We start from the raw sequence: 20,393 nt of genomic DNA, 5'->3' as shown, positions 1-20,393 counted from the left end.
TAGAGGCGTTACAAACCGAATGACAAATTTAATATATCCTCCTTTCCATGGAGGAGATTATAAAAGATACCTAATTCGGGTCGTTAAAAAAATACCTTGAAAAACTTTTTTCAATCTTTCTGCATCTACACTTGTGTTTTATGGAAGCTTTAAGAAAAAAATTTATAAAAACATAAATATTAATAATCAATAAAAATTCCTCTTTAACTATATATTATTTATAATTAGTTGATTTAATATTAAACCTACTAAAAATAAAAATGTTTTGTTATTTTTCCTTCTTAAAATCTAAAAGTTTCATTTGATTTGCAAAAAGTTTCATTTCGGTTGCATATGGTTTCATTTCGGTTACAAAAGGTTTCATTCCCGCTGCAAAAGGTTTCATTTCCACTGCAAAAGGTTTCATTTCCACTGCAAAAGGTTTCATTCCCGCTGCAAAAAGTTTCATTTGAATTGTAAAAGGGTTCATTTAATCTGAAAATGCTATATTTGTGCTTTTGTTTGTAACATGCAGAAGGAATCGAGATAGACCCATAGTTACTTTTGAGGATCTTCATAGAATCACTTATTTTTAATCGATTTATAAATGTCAGTTCCTTTGTCCGTCTGTCCATGTATTTTTGTGAACAAAATACAGGTAGAATAGATTTCATATATCTTTAACCGATTTCGGGTCACTTGTGCACCAAATGACTAGTATAAGTCCAAATGACCTGTATTTTGGTACATCGCACCGAATCCAGTCTGGAAGCACGCAAATCAAATATCTTTCATCCGATTTGGGGTTTTAAGTCCCTTACATGCGTAATATGCACTCCAGAAGAATGATATTTGGTACCGTACCTCAGATACTGCTCGAAAATACCTCTGTAAAATATTACGACTGAATTCATCCTAGAAACCAGTACTTCAATTTTTATGAAAATCGGTTCAAATATAGCTATAGCTCCCATATATATATATATATATATATATATATATATATATATATATATATATATATATATATATATATATATATATATATATATATATATATATATATACATATATATATATATATAGATATATATATATATATATATATATATATATATATATATATATATATATATATATATATATATATATATATATATATTATCCGATTTGAGGTTTAAAGTCCCTAACACGCGTAATATGCATTCGACAACAACAACATTTGGTACCAGAATTCAGGTACAACCCAGAAATACCTCTGCCAAATTTCATCAAGATCGGTTCAGATTCGGATATAGCTCCAATTTACATCTTTATCCGACTTCGGATTAATCGGGCCAATTTCAGTCCAAATTACCTGAATTTTGGCACATCCGACCGAATTCAGGCTAGAAGCAAGTACTTCAATTTCGGTTCAAATATACCTTTAGGTCTCATATATATGTTTCATCCCATTTTGTGTTTAAGTCCCTCAAAATCCTAATATGCATTCGAAAACAATGCTATTTGGTACCAGATTTCTTATAGAGCTCAGAAATACTTTTGCCAAATTTTATCTTCAACCAATTTCGAGTTAATTGTGAACCAAATGGCCAATATCAGTCCAAATCGCCTGAATTTTGGCATATTCGACCTAATTCAGTCAAGTAAATCGAATTCGGAGAAAATCGGTTCAGGTGTAGCTCCCATATATTTTTTTCATCCTATTTGGCGTTTAACCCCTCACAACAACGATATTTGGTGCCATGTATCTTATAGAGCTCGGAAATACATTTGCCAAACTTTATCGAGAACGGCTAAGATTCGAATATAGATCCCATATATATCCTTAATCCGATTTCAAATTTATTATGCAAATAGTAGCTAATATCAGCCCAAATGGAGTGCATTTCGGGATGTACGTTTCCATTTTCTGGAACTCGCATCCGATATATATATTTTTTTATACCCTACACCACAAGGTGGTCAGGGTATTATGTCTTTGTGCATTTGTTTGCAACAGGCAAAAGGAAACGAGATAGACCCATAGTTCCTTTTGATGATCTGCATAGAATCACATTCTGAGTCGATTTATGCATGTCCGTCCGTCCGTCTGTCTGTCCGTCTGTCCATGTATTTTTGTAAACAAAGTACAGGTCGCATTTATTGCCCGATCCAGATGAAATTTTGCACAAATCATTTGTTTGGCCCAAGGACGAACCCTATTGAAATTGGAGATAATCGGTCAAAATTTGGATATAGCTCCCATATATATCTTCGTCCGATTTGCCTTTTATTGTGCACCGAACGTGTAATATCAGTCCGAATAGTATGGATGGCACATACAACCAAATTAGGCCTGAAAATAAGTATGCCAAATTTGATCGAAATCGGTTCAGATATAGCTATAGCTCCCATATATATTGTTCATTCGATTTGTTATTTTTGTCCTCCGCAGCCGCAATATGCACTCTGTAACAACAAAATTTGGGGAAATATATCAAATACAGCTCAGAAATATATTTGCTAAATTTTATCGAGATCGGTTCAAATTTGGATATAGCTCCCATATATAACTTCGTCCGATTTACTTTTTATTGTGCACCAAACGTCTAATATTTGTCCAAATGGGATGGAATTTGGCATTTACGACCGAATTGAGTCTAGAAGCAAGTATGTCAAATTTGGTGAAGATCGGTTCAGATATAGTTATAGCTCCCATATATATTGTTCATCCGATTTATTGTATTTGTTACCCACAGCCGTAGTATGCACTCCGTAACAACGATATTCAGGGAAATATATCAAATACAGCTCAGAAATATCTTTGCCAAATTTTATCGAGATCGGTTCAGATTTGGTTCCCATATATATTTTTATCCGATTTCAAATTAATTTCGCACCAAATGGGCAATACAAATTCGAATTTAAAAGATACAAATGCTTCGGCATATTTAGTCCTTTGAATTTTAAACTATAATCATAATCATAGCTTGTATGATTGAATTCTCCCATAAAAACTTTTAATTATTAAGTGGAGCTCAACTAAATTAGCAAAGTGGTGTAGGGCCCCGCCCGACTTTAGGACTTTCTTTACTGTTTTTTTTTTTTTTTTTTAATATATCCCTTTTCTAGCAATTTTATTTGTTATAATAGATTAAAATGTCTCCGATGAATTTAGTGAAAATAGATTCAGAATTATATATAAACCCAAATGATGATAGGTGGTATGATCTACTTCAAATAAATTCATTTGTTAAGGGAGCTCTCCTAAATATGCATAGTGGTGTAGAGTATCATATTGTCGGCCCACCCGTATTTTGCTTTTCTTTACTGATTTATGAACGCGATTGTGAAAAACCACATTCACATGGGGGTTTGACACAAGCCTGTAAATTGTACAAGATTTTTCGCCCAAAGGTATATATAGCGAAATATATGACATTTGTAGCTTGAGATTTTTTTAAGGCATGCTAGTAGCACTCTCCACCATAGTATGGAGGGTATATTAAGTTTATCATTCCGTTTGTAACACCTCGAAATATACATTTTAGACCCCACAAGGTATATATATTCTTGATCAGCATAAAATTTTATGTCGATTAAACAATGTCCGTCCGTCTGTCCGTCAGTACGTCTGTCCGTCAGTACGTCTATCTGTCTGTCCGTCTGTGGAAATCACTCTAGCTTCCGAACGAATTGAAGTAGATTGATAAAAGTTTACTTAAATATATGTTATGTCTGCAGGACTTTGGGTATTGATGTGATGTAGGTCCACGTTTTGATACAGCCCCCATATAACGGTACCTTCGGTATTTTGATGATTTTAGCGACATTATTCACCGATTTTTTCAAGTTTTGCATTTGAATATTGTAATGGCTTATGACAAATATTATCTATACAGGTCCATGTTGTCGTATATACCCTAATATAACAGCTAGATTCAGTATTTTTAAGATTTTTACAGAATTGTTAAAGGATTTTATTGTTTTGGAGAATTGCCAAATTCGTTCCAAATGGTGGAGGGTATTCAAAGTTCAGACCGGCCGTACCTACTTTTGTTGAATAAGAGCAACAAATTTCGGAAATAGCATCAAATTCTAGAATAAGTTTAAATTTGTTCCATTTGGTCATCTTTGGCACGAATTTGGCTCTGCTGTATTTTGGCCCATTCCCGGCGAAACGCTTACTTAAGGTGGTCGACACTTTGTGTGGTGGTAAATACAAATGTCATTTACCTGATCTTCGAAAAATAACAATAAATGCCGTGAGTCAAAAACAATTCTGTTGGGCCGGATAAATTAAATATCCGGTATTGGGAAAACTTCCATCATCGTGCTGGACCTTTGCCAAAAAATCCAGACCACCTTCAATGATGTACGATGCCATGGCCATTGTGTATTTTAGAATTTGATAAAAAAAATCTCATGGCATACGTTATCAAGCAGGCACTGGGTTTCGCTTACTTCTGTTGAGTTTTTTAAAGGCATTCTAGTTTCATCCTTTTTATACCGTCCATATATCGATATAACGAGGTCCGTCTGTCTGTCTGTTTAAATCATGATACAGCCCACATTATTTGACGGAGAGCTCCAAAATTTTGCAGAACACTTTGTATTGTGTCTAGGATAGTTGGTATTGAAAATGAAATATATCGGTCCTCCTTTTGGTATAGCCCCTATATAACGGTAACTCACGATAGTCGATATTTTGATGGTTTTTGCCACATTTTTTCACTGATTTGTCTAAAAATTGGTATTTATAGGTCTTACTGATAGTTGTAGTTTAAAGTGGAACATGTTTGTATTCAGATACATGTATCCATATAAAAATATTTTCTTTAGCCAATGTCGGAGGGTATTAAAATTTCGGCCCGGCCAAACTTAATGTTTTTTTACTTGTTCGTTATATTTTAGAATCCTTCATAACCCTTCCGAATTAAATCGTTTTTACGTTTTTACCCTTAATTTCCTCTCAAAATACCACCCTTCTTTTGGGGTATTAAGTCCAGAGACACAGTGAACAGCAATAATAATAATAATTATTTGAGAATTCACCTTAATATTTTAATATTCATGAAGATGACAAAAATACACAAAGGAAAAATATATATTTTTAGCGGAAAAAAACTCTCAGGGGCGGGATGCTTATGAGCTGCTACCGATGTCTCAATTGTTGAGGATGGCAATAATGGAACTTATTTATTTGCTGTTGCTTCACAAAACCATTGTCATGGGTGTGGTGGGGATTTCTCTGGGGAGAAAGTAACTAAGAGCCCTCTTTCCGCTTAAGATGCCATTAAAATGTGTCTTTGCTCCTAGCCATGTGAAAGAAAATTATTCAATGATACCAAATGCTCAAATCATGGTGAATGATGGGAGCGGGGTGTAAGAAAAGACATAACTGAAATGTAATTTATTAATATTCTGTGAATTCATCATTCAGCAGACTTATTATTATTGTTATTGGCACTTCCAGAAATGAAATCAAAGAACAAATCAAAATCACAGTGAATTATGATGATATGCCATTGGAAATGATGTTTGCTCTTCTCTTTGCTTTGTGTTGCCGCCCCTTCGCAATGGAGGGTTGTGAAATTGCTTCCGTTGCTTCTCACTTCTCAAACAGTGGAAGGAAAGTATTTATTGAATTTCTTTGTAAGTGGAGGGCTTTACAGCCAGCCAGCAAAAGCCACCAGCCAGATACCCAACACCACCAAAAGATAGCAAAACAACTCTGGGTCAATCAGAAAATCCTCAACAGATAACTGAATGATTTTTGTTCTTCTTCCTCTTTGCATAGCATTACTAATATCGGAATAATAATAATACCTTCTCCTCCTTGCCAATAACCTTTGACATAAACGTTTCTTAAGATATTGGCTGCTTGCCATACAAAGGGTCTTTTGCAAAAAAAAAAACAAGTAAGCAAAGGCTATAGTCGTGCGGGACCGACCATGTGATACCCTACAACGAAGTCTCTTTATATCCAAATCCATTTTGGAAGATTTAGTTTTTGAAAAAATGCAAAAAAACCCTGGCCAGAGGTTACCCTTAGGTTTTTGACCCGGGGAATTTGACCAATATTTGCGCAATCCGTAGTTTTGTGAAGTATTCAAAATAATTGCACACGAAACGTAGTGTTGGGGGTGTAAAAATTTAGAAAATTAAAATTCAAAATTGTAAGTCAAATTGAAAAAATCGCATGCTATTTAAAATATAGAAATGGAAAACATGAAACAATAGATATAACTTTTTTATTGGTATATTATCCCGCGATTTTCTTAGATTTTATCCTTTTCTAGCAAGAGACCATTCCTAATTGATGGGAATTGTGAAAATCGGCCCAGCGGTTCTTGATTTATAAGCAGAATAAATAAGATAAATTCTTTTACATATGTTCTGTACCTATTTTGCTATATATCCGATTTCTTGGCTATTATTTTTTTTATTTCGTGTATCGATTACATGAATGGCGTTCAGATTAAAGGGTACGAAATTTTTCCATGGATTTAAATATAAAGAGGGTTGGCATGAAAAATGTAATGGTAGACTATATAGTAAATATGTTATTTATATATTCAAACATACCGAAGAATGAAATCTTAAGAGGGTTCGATGCTTTTCCTGCAGTTTAAACTTCACATTGTAATATCTGTGACAAATTTGGGCCATATTGGTTCACGTTTAAATCTATCTACAGGGTTGCCCATATTCGAAGGACTCATGTGTTTTAATGTTAATCAATGTTAATCATTTAATTTGTTCCAAATAGATTTGTTTACATCATTTTTTTTTATATGATCTCTCTCAAATGGCCGCCTCTGGCGTTGATGACGTATTGTGCCCTTTTTGCTGCATTTTCTATCGTTTTTGCCAACATTTCGGCCGGAATAGCGGCTATTTCTTCACGAATGTTGTCCTTGAGCTCTTCTACGGTCCTTGGCTTGTTAACGTAAACCTTTGACTTCAAATATCCCCACAAGAAGAAGTCAGGCGGCGTCAAATCGGGCGAACGCGGTGGCCAGTCCAAATCACCACTTTTTGACATCAAACGGCCCGGAAACAAATTCTTCAGAAAAACGATTGTTATGCGACTTGTGTGCGGTGGAGCGCCGTCTTGTTGAAACCAGAACTGCCTCATACGCTTTCGACGAATAATTGGCATTACAAAATTGGTCATCATGTCGCGATAACGCTCCTGATTGATGGTAACAGCATGGTCATTATCATTTTGGAAGAAAAACGGCCCAATGACCGTTTTCGCATTAACGCCGCAACAAACTGTGACTTTTTCGTCATGAAGAGGCACTTCTTGAATCTAGTGTGTATTTTCAGTGGCGTAAAAACGGCAAGTTTACTTATATGCGGTCCCATTCAATGTGAAATGGGCTTCATCGGACATGATAATTTTGTACCAAAATTGCTCGTCATCTTCGGCCATTTCGATGACTCTTTGGGCCCATTCCAATCGACGAGGCTTGTCCGCAGGCAACATTCTTTGCGTCAATTGAATTTTGTACGGGAACAAATGCAAATCAATGCGAATAATCCGTTGTAAATTGGACCGAGCCATGCCCAACTGCTGAGAACGGCGTTTTTGGGATGTTCTTTGGGACCTCTCAACACTGGCTCGTACGGCAGCGATATTCTCTGCCGGTCGCCTTGGTCGACTTTTATATGGCCTCTTCGGATTAGAAAGAGCCTTACCAGTCGAAAAATGTTCGTATAAACGCTTAATGGTGTTTTTAGAAGGCGCACTTCTCACATTTTTTAATGTTTTAAAAGCACGTTGAGTTTTCACAATTGACTTCTTCTGTTGAATGTAAATTTCAACTATTTCAGAGCGCTCGCGTGCCGTGTATTGGTTCATGGTAAAAATCTGCTTGGACTGACGCTTCAAACGCGGTATGTCATTAAGCGATGTGACATCTCTGTCAAAGTTATGACGTTGCCAGATGGGTCCGTCGAATATGGACAACCCTGTATGGGAGCAATCGGTTGAATTTCGAAAATTCACTCCATTTGGGCTAATGTTAGCTATTTGGTGCACAATAAACTTGAAATCGAATAATGATATGTATGGAGGCTATATCCATGTAATCTGAGCCGATCTTCATAAAATTGAAAACAGCTATATATTGGCTGCATTTGATATCTGGTACCAAATATTATTCCTGTATCGTGCACCAAATTTGAAGTACTTATTTCTATACTAAATTCGGTCTGAAGTGCCAAAATTTACACCATTTGGACCGTTATTAGCCACAAGAAATCTAAAAAAATCAAAATATCAGTCTCGTGGAGTGCATATTACGAATGTGAGGGAATAAAAAATTTGGAATGGAACAAATATATGGGAGCTATAGCTATATCCGAACCGATTTTCACCAAATTTAAAGCATATGCTGGTAGGCTGAATTCGGACAGATGTAGCAAAATTCACACCATTTGGACTGATATTCGCCATTTGGTGCAGAAGAAACCTAATATCGGATGAAGATATATATGGGAGCTATAGCTATATCTCAACCGATGTTCACCAAATTTGAAGTACATGCTTGTAGTCTGAATTCGGACAGATGTAGCAAAATTCATACCATTTGGACTGATATTAGAAACCTAAAATCGGATGAAGATATATATGGGAGCTATATCTAAATTTGGGCCGATTTTCACCAATTTCAATAGGGTTCGTCCCTGAGCCAAACAAATGTTATTTAAAAAATTTCATCTTAATCGAATAATAAATGCGACCTTCATTTTGTTTACAAAAATACATGGACGGATGGACGAACATGCATAAATCGACTCAAAATGTAAATCTATGCTGATCACCAAAAGGAACTATGGGTCTATCTCGTTTTCTTCTCCATGTTACAAACAAATGCACAAAAACATAATACCCTTACCACTAGTGATATAGGGTATGATTATAAGGAATCTTAATAGGTAAGACATCGATGCAGTTCAAACTTCTCATATTGTAATATGTGTGACAAATCTGGGACATGTTCGACAATGACGATATTTGCCCCATTTTTTTGGGCACATATACAAAATGATTTTTATACCCTCAACACCTCCAAATATTCGTCGGTGTTCCATATTTTGAAGGTTTCTCCCACATTGTCCTACCAAATAAATTCATAGCATGGGTTTCGCTATTTGGGTTAATATACCCTCAGCCATATGGCTGAATCTAAAACCTGCCTCATCGAAATGACGGTTTTAGAGCCTAGCTCCGTTTCAGGGCATTTGGAGTCGATCTAGGGATGTCCGTCTGTCTGTCAGCATATCCGTCTGTCTGGCTGGTGCGCACGATTACACTCGCAGGAAGTATCCGATTTGGTCCAAACTTGGTACATCGTAATATTATTATAAAATTTAGATCGACTCCGGAGATGGGCAATATCGGTCCTCTCCTTCTGGTATCACCCCCACCAAAGGTCGAAATTTAACAAAAAGCTAGTTAAAAAGTATCAATCGTTTTTGTCGACAGATGTATACCCCGAACCAATGTTCGATTGTATTAAATATATTATGATTTCAAATCAAAATAGAAAAAATGTAGGAAATACCATCAAATTTTAAATTAAGTTTAGATTTGTTCGAATTGCTCACCTTTGGTACGAATTATGACCTTCAAACGCCCAATGAAACCGTCACACGCTGCCCAAATGTTGCTCTGCGATATTTTGGCCTATTTCCCGACGCTTGAATTCTGGTGGCCAACCGAAGGTGCCAATTTTCAGCTGACCTCTTTGACAAGTAGACACGATAATTTTGTTTGTTTACAAACTGCTAGACAACAAATGTTTTCTCATCGGAAGAAACCAAATTCGACATTTCACCACTTTCGGCCAAGCGAAGCAACTCAATGGCTTAATCCCGAGCTCATTTTTCAATATTTGCCGAATGGAATATTGCGATATGTTCAGCTCACGAGCCATTTTTCGGCCACCACGACGCGGGTTTCGATCAAGTCGCTTCTTTTCTTTTCTAACCATTTATGCTGATGTTGTGGTTTTTTCCGTCAAATTCCTTGTCGTCGGGCTACGCTACCAGTCTCACGATAACGTGCGATGGTACGAGACCCAACAAATTTATTCACATTTAAATGCTGGAGTGCTCTAACGATAGCCACTTGTGGTTTTCCAGCCAAATATAGAGAAATCACACTATCACGCTTGAATTCCATCACGAATAACTTTTTTGCTGGAAAATTCTCACCAAAATGCTTTTGTACGATTGTAAATAATATAATAAGCTGTCACTGGAATAATTTTAACAGATGTCGGGCGAGTGGCTTGGAAATAACAACAGTCTGAATTTGGTTGCAGTTTTTTCATCTTACCCTGTATAACATATTAAATTTCTCCTCCGCAGCCATAATGTACACTCTATAACAACGATACTCGGAGAAATGAATTGAATACATCTAAGAAATTATTTAGTAAAATTTTATCGAGATCGGCTCAAATTTGGATAGATCTCCCATATAAATCTTTGCTCGATTTCAAGTTTATTTGTCACCAAATGTTTATTAAAACCAGAATTAAATGGATTTTGGCACAAACTAACGAATTTTGCCAGGAAGAAAGTATATGAAATTTCATGAAAATCGGTTAAGAAATAGCTATATGTCCAATATATATGTTTCTTCTGAGTTTGTATTTTACACCTTCACACCCTAAAAATACTCTCCACAACAACGATATTTCGTGCCAAATAACAAATATAGCATAGAAATGCCAAGCTCTACTATATATGAAAAGTTGTGTAGGGTATCATAAAGTCCAGCCCAACCCGACTTCGGTCTTTCTTTACTGTACTTTTTTTAATTTTTAATTCTATCCGTTCATATTATGCCAAGTTTGATCATTTTAGAACTTTTGGTAATCTTAAAGTTCGAATTTCCAAAAAAAAAAAAAAAAAAAAAAAAAACCTTTGGTACATTTATGCACTCCATCATTGACTCTTATTCCAAATTCTAGGAATTCTAGCTTCCATTTGTCCAACACAAAAGTATTAAATTTTTAGTAAATTTTTGTACTTTCACTCACGAATTTCTAGAATCCCAGCTATTTGACATCCTACACACCGTGACTGATTCTCGTGAAAATTTTCAAGATTCTGACTTCAACCGTTTCTTCTCGGCATTGGTTTTGGTCAGTTATGTATATAGATAACAAGATATCTGTTTTTGGGAATTATCTTTATAATTTCGTACCCCATTCTCGTAAAATGGAAAATTCTAAAAAATTTTCAGTAGTAGTTCCATTCTGATATTCTCAACCACACACCAATTTGCGTGTTTTAAAAATTATTGCTGCATTTTTCAATCGAAGATACTTTTACGACCGGATGCTCAATACGATTTTATTAAGTTTCGCACTTGAATATTGTAGTGGCTCATGACAATTGTTACCTATGCAGTCAATGTCGTCGTATAGACCCTAATATATTCGGAATTCAAGATTGTTTTTGAGAATTGACAACTTCGTTCCAAATGGTGGAGGGTATTCAAAGTTCGGCCCGGCCGAACTTACAACTTTTTTCATTGTTTTAAACAAAACCAGGTTTCGGTTACATTATTCCTATACCCTACACCACATAGTGGTAAAGTTATTATGTCTTTGAGCATTTGATTGGAGAAGGAAGCGAGATAGATCCATATCCATTAGAATACCATCTCTTAAGTATCTCAGGATAATTTGACTATAATTTAATATTTTCCATAGTGCTGGATACACAGCTCGTCTCGTCCGAATATAGCATCGTCCTTTTCATTCTCTTTTTTATATTTCTTTATTTTTCCATTCCATATCCAATATTGAGTAATGTCCCAAGTTAATTAAAACTTTTGCCGTTGTCCTCGGCATGGTATTGCAACCCAAGAATATTAATTAATTAAAGAACATTTTCCCTTGGCAACTTCGATGAATGTGGCAAAGAGAGGAAGAATAGGGAGAAGTAGATGAAGAATATATGTATGGATGAATATTGCTTGGTTTGGTGCAAATAATATTGACAATTCCTATAAAAAAAAATGGTTAACAATTTCCTTTAAATGTGTCCTTTATCGTCTTAATTTTTTATTCTTTTCTCCTTTTTGTTTTTTTACTGTTTCTTTCAGGTATGGCCATTTGTGATATGTTAACGGTAATATTTCCGGCTCCTGGTCTATGGTATATGTATTCGTTTGGCAACCACTATAAACCACTGCATCCGGTTTCACTTTGTTGGGCCTACAATATTTTCAATGAGGTAAGTTTTTTTTTCTTCCTTTGTTATGGGGTTTCCATGGCCAAGGAGAGTAAAACTTTTCCAGTTTTTATTCTTTTCGTTTTTTTTTTTTGTGTGTTCAGTGTTGTGGAAAAGTTTAAGACTTTCATTCTTAATATTCTATAATAATATTAATTTTTTATGGTAGATGGACCTTAAGAAAAGTATTATTTTTTTTTTTTTTGGGTATTAAAAAAATATCTCAAATTTATTTTTGTATTTAAAACAATCCAAGACAAATATTTCCTTGGAAATTTTCCTCTCCCCGGATGAGAGAATAAATGGCCTGATAGATGGCAGATATTTGTTTGGTTGTCAAGTAATGAATCTAATTGAGATTGTTTACTTGTTTTGTGCTGCCCTGTTTGTTTTGCTTTGCTTTGTTTATTATTGTCAGATAATCACAAAATTTCATTCAATCTAACTTACACTTCCACTTCAGTGCCATTTAAATTTATTCCAGTTATTCGAAAATTTACATAATTCAGTTTTCATATTTACTTGCCGTGAAATTAGTCAATTCATAGAAAAGTGACTGGAATATGAAAATGTTTATTAGAATTTTAATTGAGTTATCTAGAGGCGTATTATTGTTGAGGTAAATTATACGCCCCATGGTAGGCTTAGTTTAATAGTGAACAACAAGTGAAATGTTTTTTTAAATGGACAAATAAAATATTATTAGGTATAAAAAAATATATTCATTAGATCCAAGATTGTGTTTTATCAAAATTATCACATTTTGTTGCCTTTTTGTATCCCCCATAACTTAGAGGGTGCAACAATTGTGTCGTTAATTGTGAAGTTCCAGGAAATAATTATTAATAGCCCATAAATGAAGCATATATAATGGGATAATTTTGGAATAGTAATTCTTATTTTCCACTCCACTTCAGAAGCGTGGCAGAACTTCACGTCGTATCAAGTGATATAAGGAGAAATTACATAATGTGAGAGGCAGTATTGGAAACAAGTTGTCCAAATAACCCGTTTTTATACCCTCCACCATAGTATGGAGGGTATATTAAGTTCGGCATTCCGTTTGTTACACCTCGAAGTATATATTTTAGACCCCACAAAGTATATTTATTCTTGATCAGCACAAAATTCTATGTCGATTTAACAATGTCCGTCCGTCTGCCCGTTCAGACGTCTGTGGATATCAGTAGATTGATAAAATTTTACTCAAATGTACGTTATGTCTGCAGGACTTTTGGTATTGAAAATGGGCAATGCACGTTTTGGTATAGCCCCCATATAACAGTACCTCCCGATATTCGGCATTTTGATGATTTTAGCGACATTATTCAATGGAATTGTTTCAAATTTGGTATTTATAGTTCGTAATGGATATTACAGCCTAAGACAGAAAATTGTCTGTGCCGGTCCACGTCTTCGTATAGCCTCCATATAACGGTACCTCCCGATATTCGGTATTTTGATGATTTTAGCGACATTATTTACCGGAATTGTTTCAAATTTGGTATTTATAGTTCGTAATGGATACTACAGCCAAAAGACAGAAAATTGTCTGTGCCGGTCCACGTCTTCGTATAGCCCCCATATAGCGATACCTCCCGATACTCGGCATTTAGATGATTTTAGCTACATTGTTACCGGTTTTTTTAAGTTTCGCATTTGAATATTGCAGCCCATGTCGTCATATAGACGGCATTTAAGATTGTTTTTGAGAATTACCAAATTTATGGCAAATGGTGGAGGTTATTCAAAGTTCGACCCGGCCGAACTGTCAGCTTTTTTTCATTGTTTTAAACAAAACCAGGTTTCGGTTACATTATTCCTATACCCTACACCACACAGTGGTAAGGTTATTATATCTTTGAGCATTTGATTGTAACATGTAGAAGGAAGCGAAATAGATCCATAGTTACTTTTGAAAATCCTCGAAGAATTACTTTTACTCGATTTATGCAAGTCAGTCTCCGTCTATCTGTCCATGTATTTTTGTGAACAAAATGCAGGTTGCATTTAGTATCCAATTGAGATGAAATTTTCCAAAAAAAAAAAAAAAAACATTTGTTTCGCCAAGGAACCGAACCCTACTGAAATTGGTGAGAATCGGTTCAAATTTAGATATATCTCCCATAAATATATCTTCAACCGATTTCGGTTATTTGGCACCAAAAGGCCAATATAAGTTCATATGACCTGAATTTTAGTACATCCAACCTAATTCAGAAAGTAGAAGACAGTACTTAAAATTTGGTGAAAATCGGTTCGGACTTAGAAAATAAGTGCCTAAAATGTTGTCTAGATCGGTTCAGATTTTGATATAGCTCCCATATGTATCTTTATTCGATTTCAAGTTTTTTGTAATTCAAATCAGCCCAAATAGACTGAATTTTGGCACTTCCGACGGAATTCAGCTCAGAAGCTCCCATATATACAGGGTGAGATGAAAAAACTGCAACGAACTTCAGACTGCTGTCATTCTAAGCCACTCGTGCGACAGCTGTTAAAATTATTCCAGTGACAGCTCATTATATTGTTTACATGCGTAAAAAAGCATTTTGGTGAGAATTTTCCAGAAACAAAGTTATTGGTAATGGAATTCAAACGTGATAATGTGATTTCTTTATATTTGGCTGGAAAACCATATGTGGCTATCGTTAGAGCACTCCAGCATTTAAATGTGAATAAATCTTTGTGTCTCGTCCAAAAAGTTCCAAAAAGTGCAAGAACTTGCACCGCAACAGAAAGAAAATAGACTCAAGAGAGCTAAAGTGTTGCTTCGCTTGGCCGAAAGTGGGGAACTAAACTGATTTTCTCCGATGAGAAAACATTCGTTGTCCAGCAGTTTGTAAACAAACAAAATGATCGTCTTTACTTTCCAAAGAGGTCAGCTGAAAATATGCAACTTCGGTCGGCAAACAGAACTCAAACGCCGGCCATGGTGATGGTGTGGGCCGCCATAATAGCTGAAGGTCGTCCCCGCTCGTATTAATCGACCGTGGCATCGGAATAAATACCGAATATTATAGCGAAAATATTCTGGAGGGTGTATTAAAGCCTTGGAGACACAAACATTTTGGCCGCAGACCTTAGACATTCCAACAGGACACAGCACCATCGCACTCAGCACGCGTCATCCAAGAATGGTTACAAAATGAGGTTCCTCGCTTCATTTCCAGCGCACCAATATTTCCGGATATCAATCCGTTGGACTATTGTGTCTGGAGTATTTTGGAAAGCAAGGTTGGCACTAAAAAATACCAAAGTGTCGATCACCTCAAGCAAGAGCTTCGCCAGAAATGGGCCAAAATAGCGCAGAGCAACATTCGGGCAGCGTGTGACGTTTTTATTGGTCGCTTGAAGGCCATAATTCGTGACAAAGGCGACCAATTCGAAAAAATCTAAACTTTTTCCTAAAGTTGATGCTATTTCCGACATTTTTTGCTTTAATTTAATAAAAATAAAAAAATAAATAAAAATTATGGCGTTGGACTTTGTTACAGTTTTTTTTTTTTTTTTTTTTTTATCTCACCCTGTATATTTGTTTCATCCCTTTTGGGATTTTAAGTCCCTCACATGCATTGTATGCACTCCACAAGAATTTTATTTGATACCAGATAACTAATAAAGTTGAAAATACCTCTGTCTAATTTTATCGAGATCGGATCAGATTAGGATATAGCTTCCATATATGTCCATATGTTTGTTTGTGCACCAAATGGCTTATATCAGCCCGAATGGACTGAATTTTAGCACTTTTGTAGGAATTTAGCCCGGTAACAAATGCTTCGAATTTTGGTGAAAATAGCTATAGCTCCCATCCTATTTTATTTAAAGTCCTTCACATGCGTAATATGCACTCCACAAAAAAGAAATTTTATACCGGACATCAGATACAAATCGAAAACACCTCTGCCAAATTTTATCGAAACCATTTCAGATTTTTATATAGCTTCGATAAACCTATTCATTGCATTTTGTTCACCATATATATAATATCAGCCCAAATTGAATAGATTTTTTCATATTCAAACGAATTTTACCATTTAGTGGCTCTAGAGTTACAAAAGCCCCCATCAAATTTTTTGAAAATTGATTCAGAGTTGGATATAGTTTCCAAATTATGAATATTCTAATGCCATGATACTTATTCAAAAAGGGTTCATAGTTAGTATGATCCACTTCACATAAATTCCCAATATAAACATTTTTTGTTACCGAAGCACAGAGGGGGTCCTTACTGGTTATACCCTACACCACAAGGTGGTCAGGGTATTATGTTTTTGTGCATTTGTTTGTAACAGGCAAAAGGAAACGAGATAAACCCATAGTTCCTCTTGATGATCTGCATGGAATCACATTCTGAGTCGATTTATGCATGTCCGTCCGTCTGTCCATGTATTTTTGTAAACAAAGTACAGTTCGCATTTATTGCCCTATCCAGATGAAATTTTGCACAAATCATTTGTTTGGCCCAAGGACGAACCCTATTGAAATTGGAGATAATCGGTCAAAATTTAGATATAGCTCCTATATATATCTTCGTCCGATTTGCTTTTTACTGTGCACCAAACGTGTAATATCAGCCCGAATAGTATGAAATTTTGCACATACAACCAAATTAAACCTGAAAATAAATATGCCAAATTCTATCGAGATCGGTTCAGATATAGCTATAGCTCCCATATATATTGTTCATCCGATTTGTTATTTTTGTCCTCCGCAGCCGTAATATGCACTCTGCAACAACAATATTTGAAGAAATATATCAAATACAGCTCAGAAATACATTTGCTAAATTTTATCGAGATCGGTTCAGATTTGGATATAGCTCCCATATATAACTTCGTCCGATTTACCTTTTATTGTGCACAAAACGTCTAATATTTGCCCAAATTGGATGAAATTTGGTACTTACGACCGAATTGAGTCTAGAAGCTAGTATGTCAAATTTGATGAAGATCGCTTCTGATATAGCTATAGCTTCCACATATATTGTTCATCCGATTTGTTATATTTGTTACCCACAGCCGTAATATGCACTCCGTAACAACGATATTCAGGGAAATATATCAAATACAGCTCAGAAACATCTTTGCCAAATTTTATTGAAATCGGTTCCGATTTGGATATAGCTCTCATATATATCTTTATCCGATTTCAAAGTAATTGTGCACCAAATGGACAATACAAGTCCGAATTTATAAGATACAAAAGCTTCGGCATATATAGTCCTTTGAACTTTAAATTATAATTAAAATTAAAAATATAATTATTCGGCATATATAAATACAATTATACTTATAATTATAATTCAAAATACACGCTATAATTATAATTACAATTATAATTTTATATATAAATATATATAATTTTAAATGTATTAAATATAATTATAATTATAATTATATATATAAATATAGATAATTATAATTATATATGATTATAATTATAATTATAGCGTGTATTTTGAATTCACCCATTAAAACGTTTAATTGTTATGCGGAGCACTACTAAATTAGGAAAGTGGTGTAGGGTATCATAAAGACGGCCCCGCCCGACTTTAAGACTTTCTTTACTGGTTTTAAATTGTTTTTAGTTTTTTTTAAAAAATTGAGGGACGATTTCTTTTTTTGTCCAAAATTACAAGGACCCGACAACATTGTGCGTCACAGTTTAGATATTATTTCTTAACTACAACGGTTTTAGAAGTTATTGGATTTTTTAATTTTTTGGACTTCCAAATAACATTTTTATTTTTTGTATGGAACAAAAAAATTCCTAGGAACTTATTCTGTGCTTATAAACATAACTTTTTAGCGCCAAGTCAAAAAATAGATTATGTTATGTTCGTAAGCACAGAATAAGTTCCTAGGACTTTTTTTGTAGCAAACAAAAGATATTTTTTGGAAATCCATAAAAATTAAAAAAAATCCAATAATCTCTAAAGCCGCTGTAGCTAGGGAAACATTATTTGGGCAGTATTGGGTGGACGAGCGATTTCCTTGAAATTGATGGAAAATAAACTTCCATTTATTATCAATAAATGCTGGCAAAGGAAATGCGAAATTATTTTACAAGTCATGTGTCGTCCTTGTTGGATCCTTTGTGGACCAAAATATATTTTTCAAAGAAATTCATAAAATCCATTAGCCCCTGCTGTGGAATTTCATTTATTGTAGAACAGGTGTATTATGTACTGCTCACAAAAGGCCATGGTCAGCGTTTTCGCTTTTTGCAATTTTTTCCTATTTTTATATTTTCTACCCCGGCAGTAATCTCCATTATTTTGTTATTTTCACTCTTTTTTTCTGCTTTTTTTCTTTCCTGCAAATACGAATAATGGCATTGTAATTGCAATAAAACGCCCTTCATTTATCGCTCATAAATAATCGACATCATCATCATCATCATTTGTTATGATAAAATTATATTTAAATGTAATTGAAATAGGGCCTTTTGTGTCCCTCCCATAAATGGCTGCCAGAAGGATATTCAATAAATAATAGCATTTGTTATTTGCTTATCAAACACAACAGAAGAGGAGAGCAGAGAAAACACATAGCACAACACAAAACGTGATGACATTATTTTTCCATTCACACCGTCAAATGGCAAATGTGTTCTGTTCGTTCCGTCACTCGCTCGTTCGCTCGTCAAAGCCCATTCATTAGACAATGAAGCTCTAACTAGCCAAAGACAGTTATAGTTATTGGAATTCTCAGCAGGCCATATTATCTGGTTGGTGGGTGATGATGGGCTATGAATAGAATAAAAAAAATAAATAAATTAAATGTCATAAACATAGCCAATTTGTGAGAATATGTAACGTCCATATATGGTTTAGTTCTTTGGCATTTGAATAGAGGACGAAGCTTAGGAATGAACAAAATTGCCCGGAAGGAACAATTTTCTCCGCTATGAATAACGTGTATTATGTTAAAATAATAATAGGATCTTTCATTTTCTCGATAGTCCAATGCACACTATAACTTTCTCGTAATATTTTTGCCAAACTTAAATTGATTTTGGTAAATATCGGTAGACTCCATGTGGAACCTTTCCCATAAAATGTAAAACATTTTGTAGAAAACGTTAGTGAAGAAATGTCAAAAGTCAGGGAGCCGGCTACATGTTACCCTATACCACTATGCATTTTTAGTAGAGCTACCCATAAGAAATGAACGTTTATATTGGTAATTTATGTGAACCTTTTTTGAAACCGTATTATTATTTTAGAGCAGTTATAATTTGGCATCGGAGGGAGGTATATGTTGGAGGTATATCCAACTCTGAATTGGAGGTATATCCAACCTCTGGTACCAAATAACAATGCTATAAAGCGCATAATATGACTTAAAAAAGTATTATAGTAACACTATATATCAGACCAATATATATATGATACTCAAGTTTCATCAAATGGAAAAATTCGGTTGAATGAGAAAAAATAGATTCAAATTGGTCCGATATTTCATATTTGGTACACAATAACAGTGATGAAGATATATACGGAAGCTACATCCAAATCTGAACAGATCTCGATAAAATTTGGCAGATGTATTCTTGAGCAGCATCTAACATCTTGTACCAAATGTAATTATTGTGGAGTGCATATTACGCAAGTGAAGTACTTAAACACAACATCGGATCAAGCATTTGTATGGGAGTTATAGCTTTATCTGAACCGATTTCCCTAAATTTGGAGGTCTTGCTTCTAGGCGGTATTCGGTCAGATGTGCAGAAATATATCCTATTTGGACGAGCATTACACAAATGGCGAACAAAACGAATTAAAAAGTATCAGTCGGTTCTGCCGACAGATGTATACTCTCAGCCAATGTTCGATTATTTAAATATATTTTGACTTCTGTTACGATTATTCAAATTGTTGATCCTCTCTGGAGTAGGTTCCGAAGGAATGGGCAAATATTGTAGACCAAAATTAGTATCATATAAATATTGCGACGTGCAAGGTTTGGGCTATATCGAGTACTTCCCACACTTTGTGTGGGATATAAGAGGAAAAAGGGAAATGTTGAGATGTGCGCGAGGTGCCAGATTCCATTTTCACACTTCATCTAATATAGATAAAAATATTGGTATGGTCAGAATTACAAGAAAATCGAAATCATAAATTTTACATTCATCTCAGAATTCTGGTTAAGAGACGT

The 20,393-nt window shown here is 34.8% G+C and overlaps 1 protein-coding gene across 3 annotated transcripts in view; it reads left to right on the top strand.

Moving 5' to 3' along the window:
• Nucleotides 1-20,393, top strand: part of LOC101897029 (sex peptide receptor) — a 396,118-nt gene that overhangs the window by 338,414 nt on the left and 37,311 nt on the right. For all 3 annotated transcript variants that reach the window (XM_059122553.1, XM_059122554.1, XM_059122555.1), the window contains exon 5: nt 12,098-12,228. In XM_059122553.1, coding sequence (XP_058978536.1) covers nt 12,098-12,228 — 131 coding nt within the window. The remainder of the gene's footprint in view (nt 1-12,097; nt 12,229-20,393) is intronic.

The sequence above is a fragment of the Musca domestica genome, unplaced genomic scaffold (assembly GCF_030504385.1).
Source record: "Musca domestica strain aabys unplaced genomic scaffold, Musca_domestica.polishedcontigs.V.1.1 200, whole genome shotgun sequence".
In the NCBI taxonomy this organism is placed as follows: Eukaryota; Metazoa; Arthropoda; class Insecta; order Diptera; family Muscidae; genus Musca; species Musca domestica.
The sequence above is the reverse complement of the archived record's forward strand: the minus strand, read 5'-3'. Positions and strand labels throughout refer to the sequence as shown.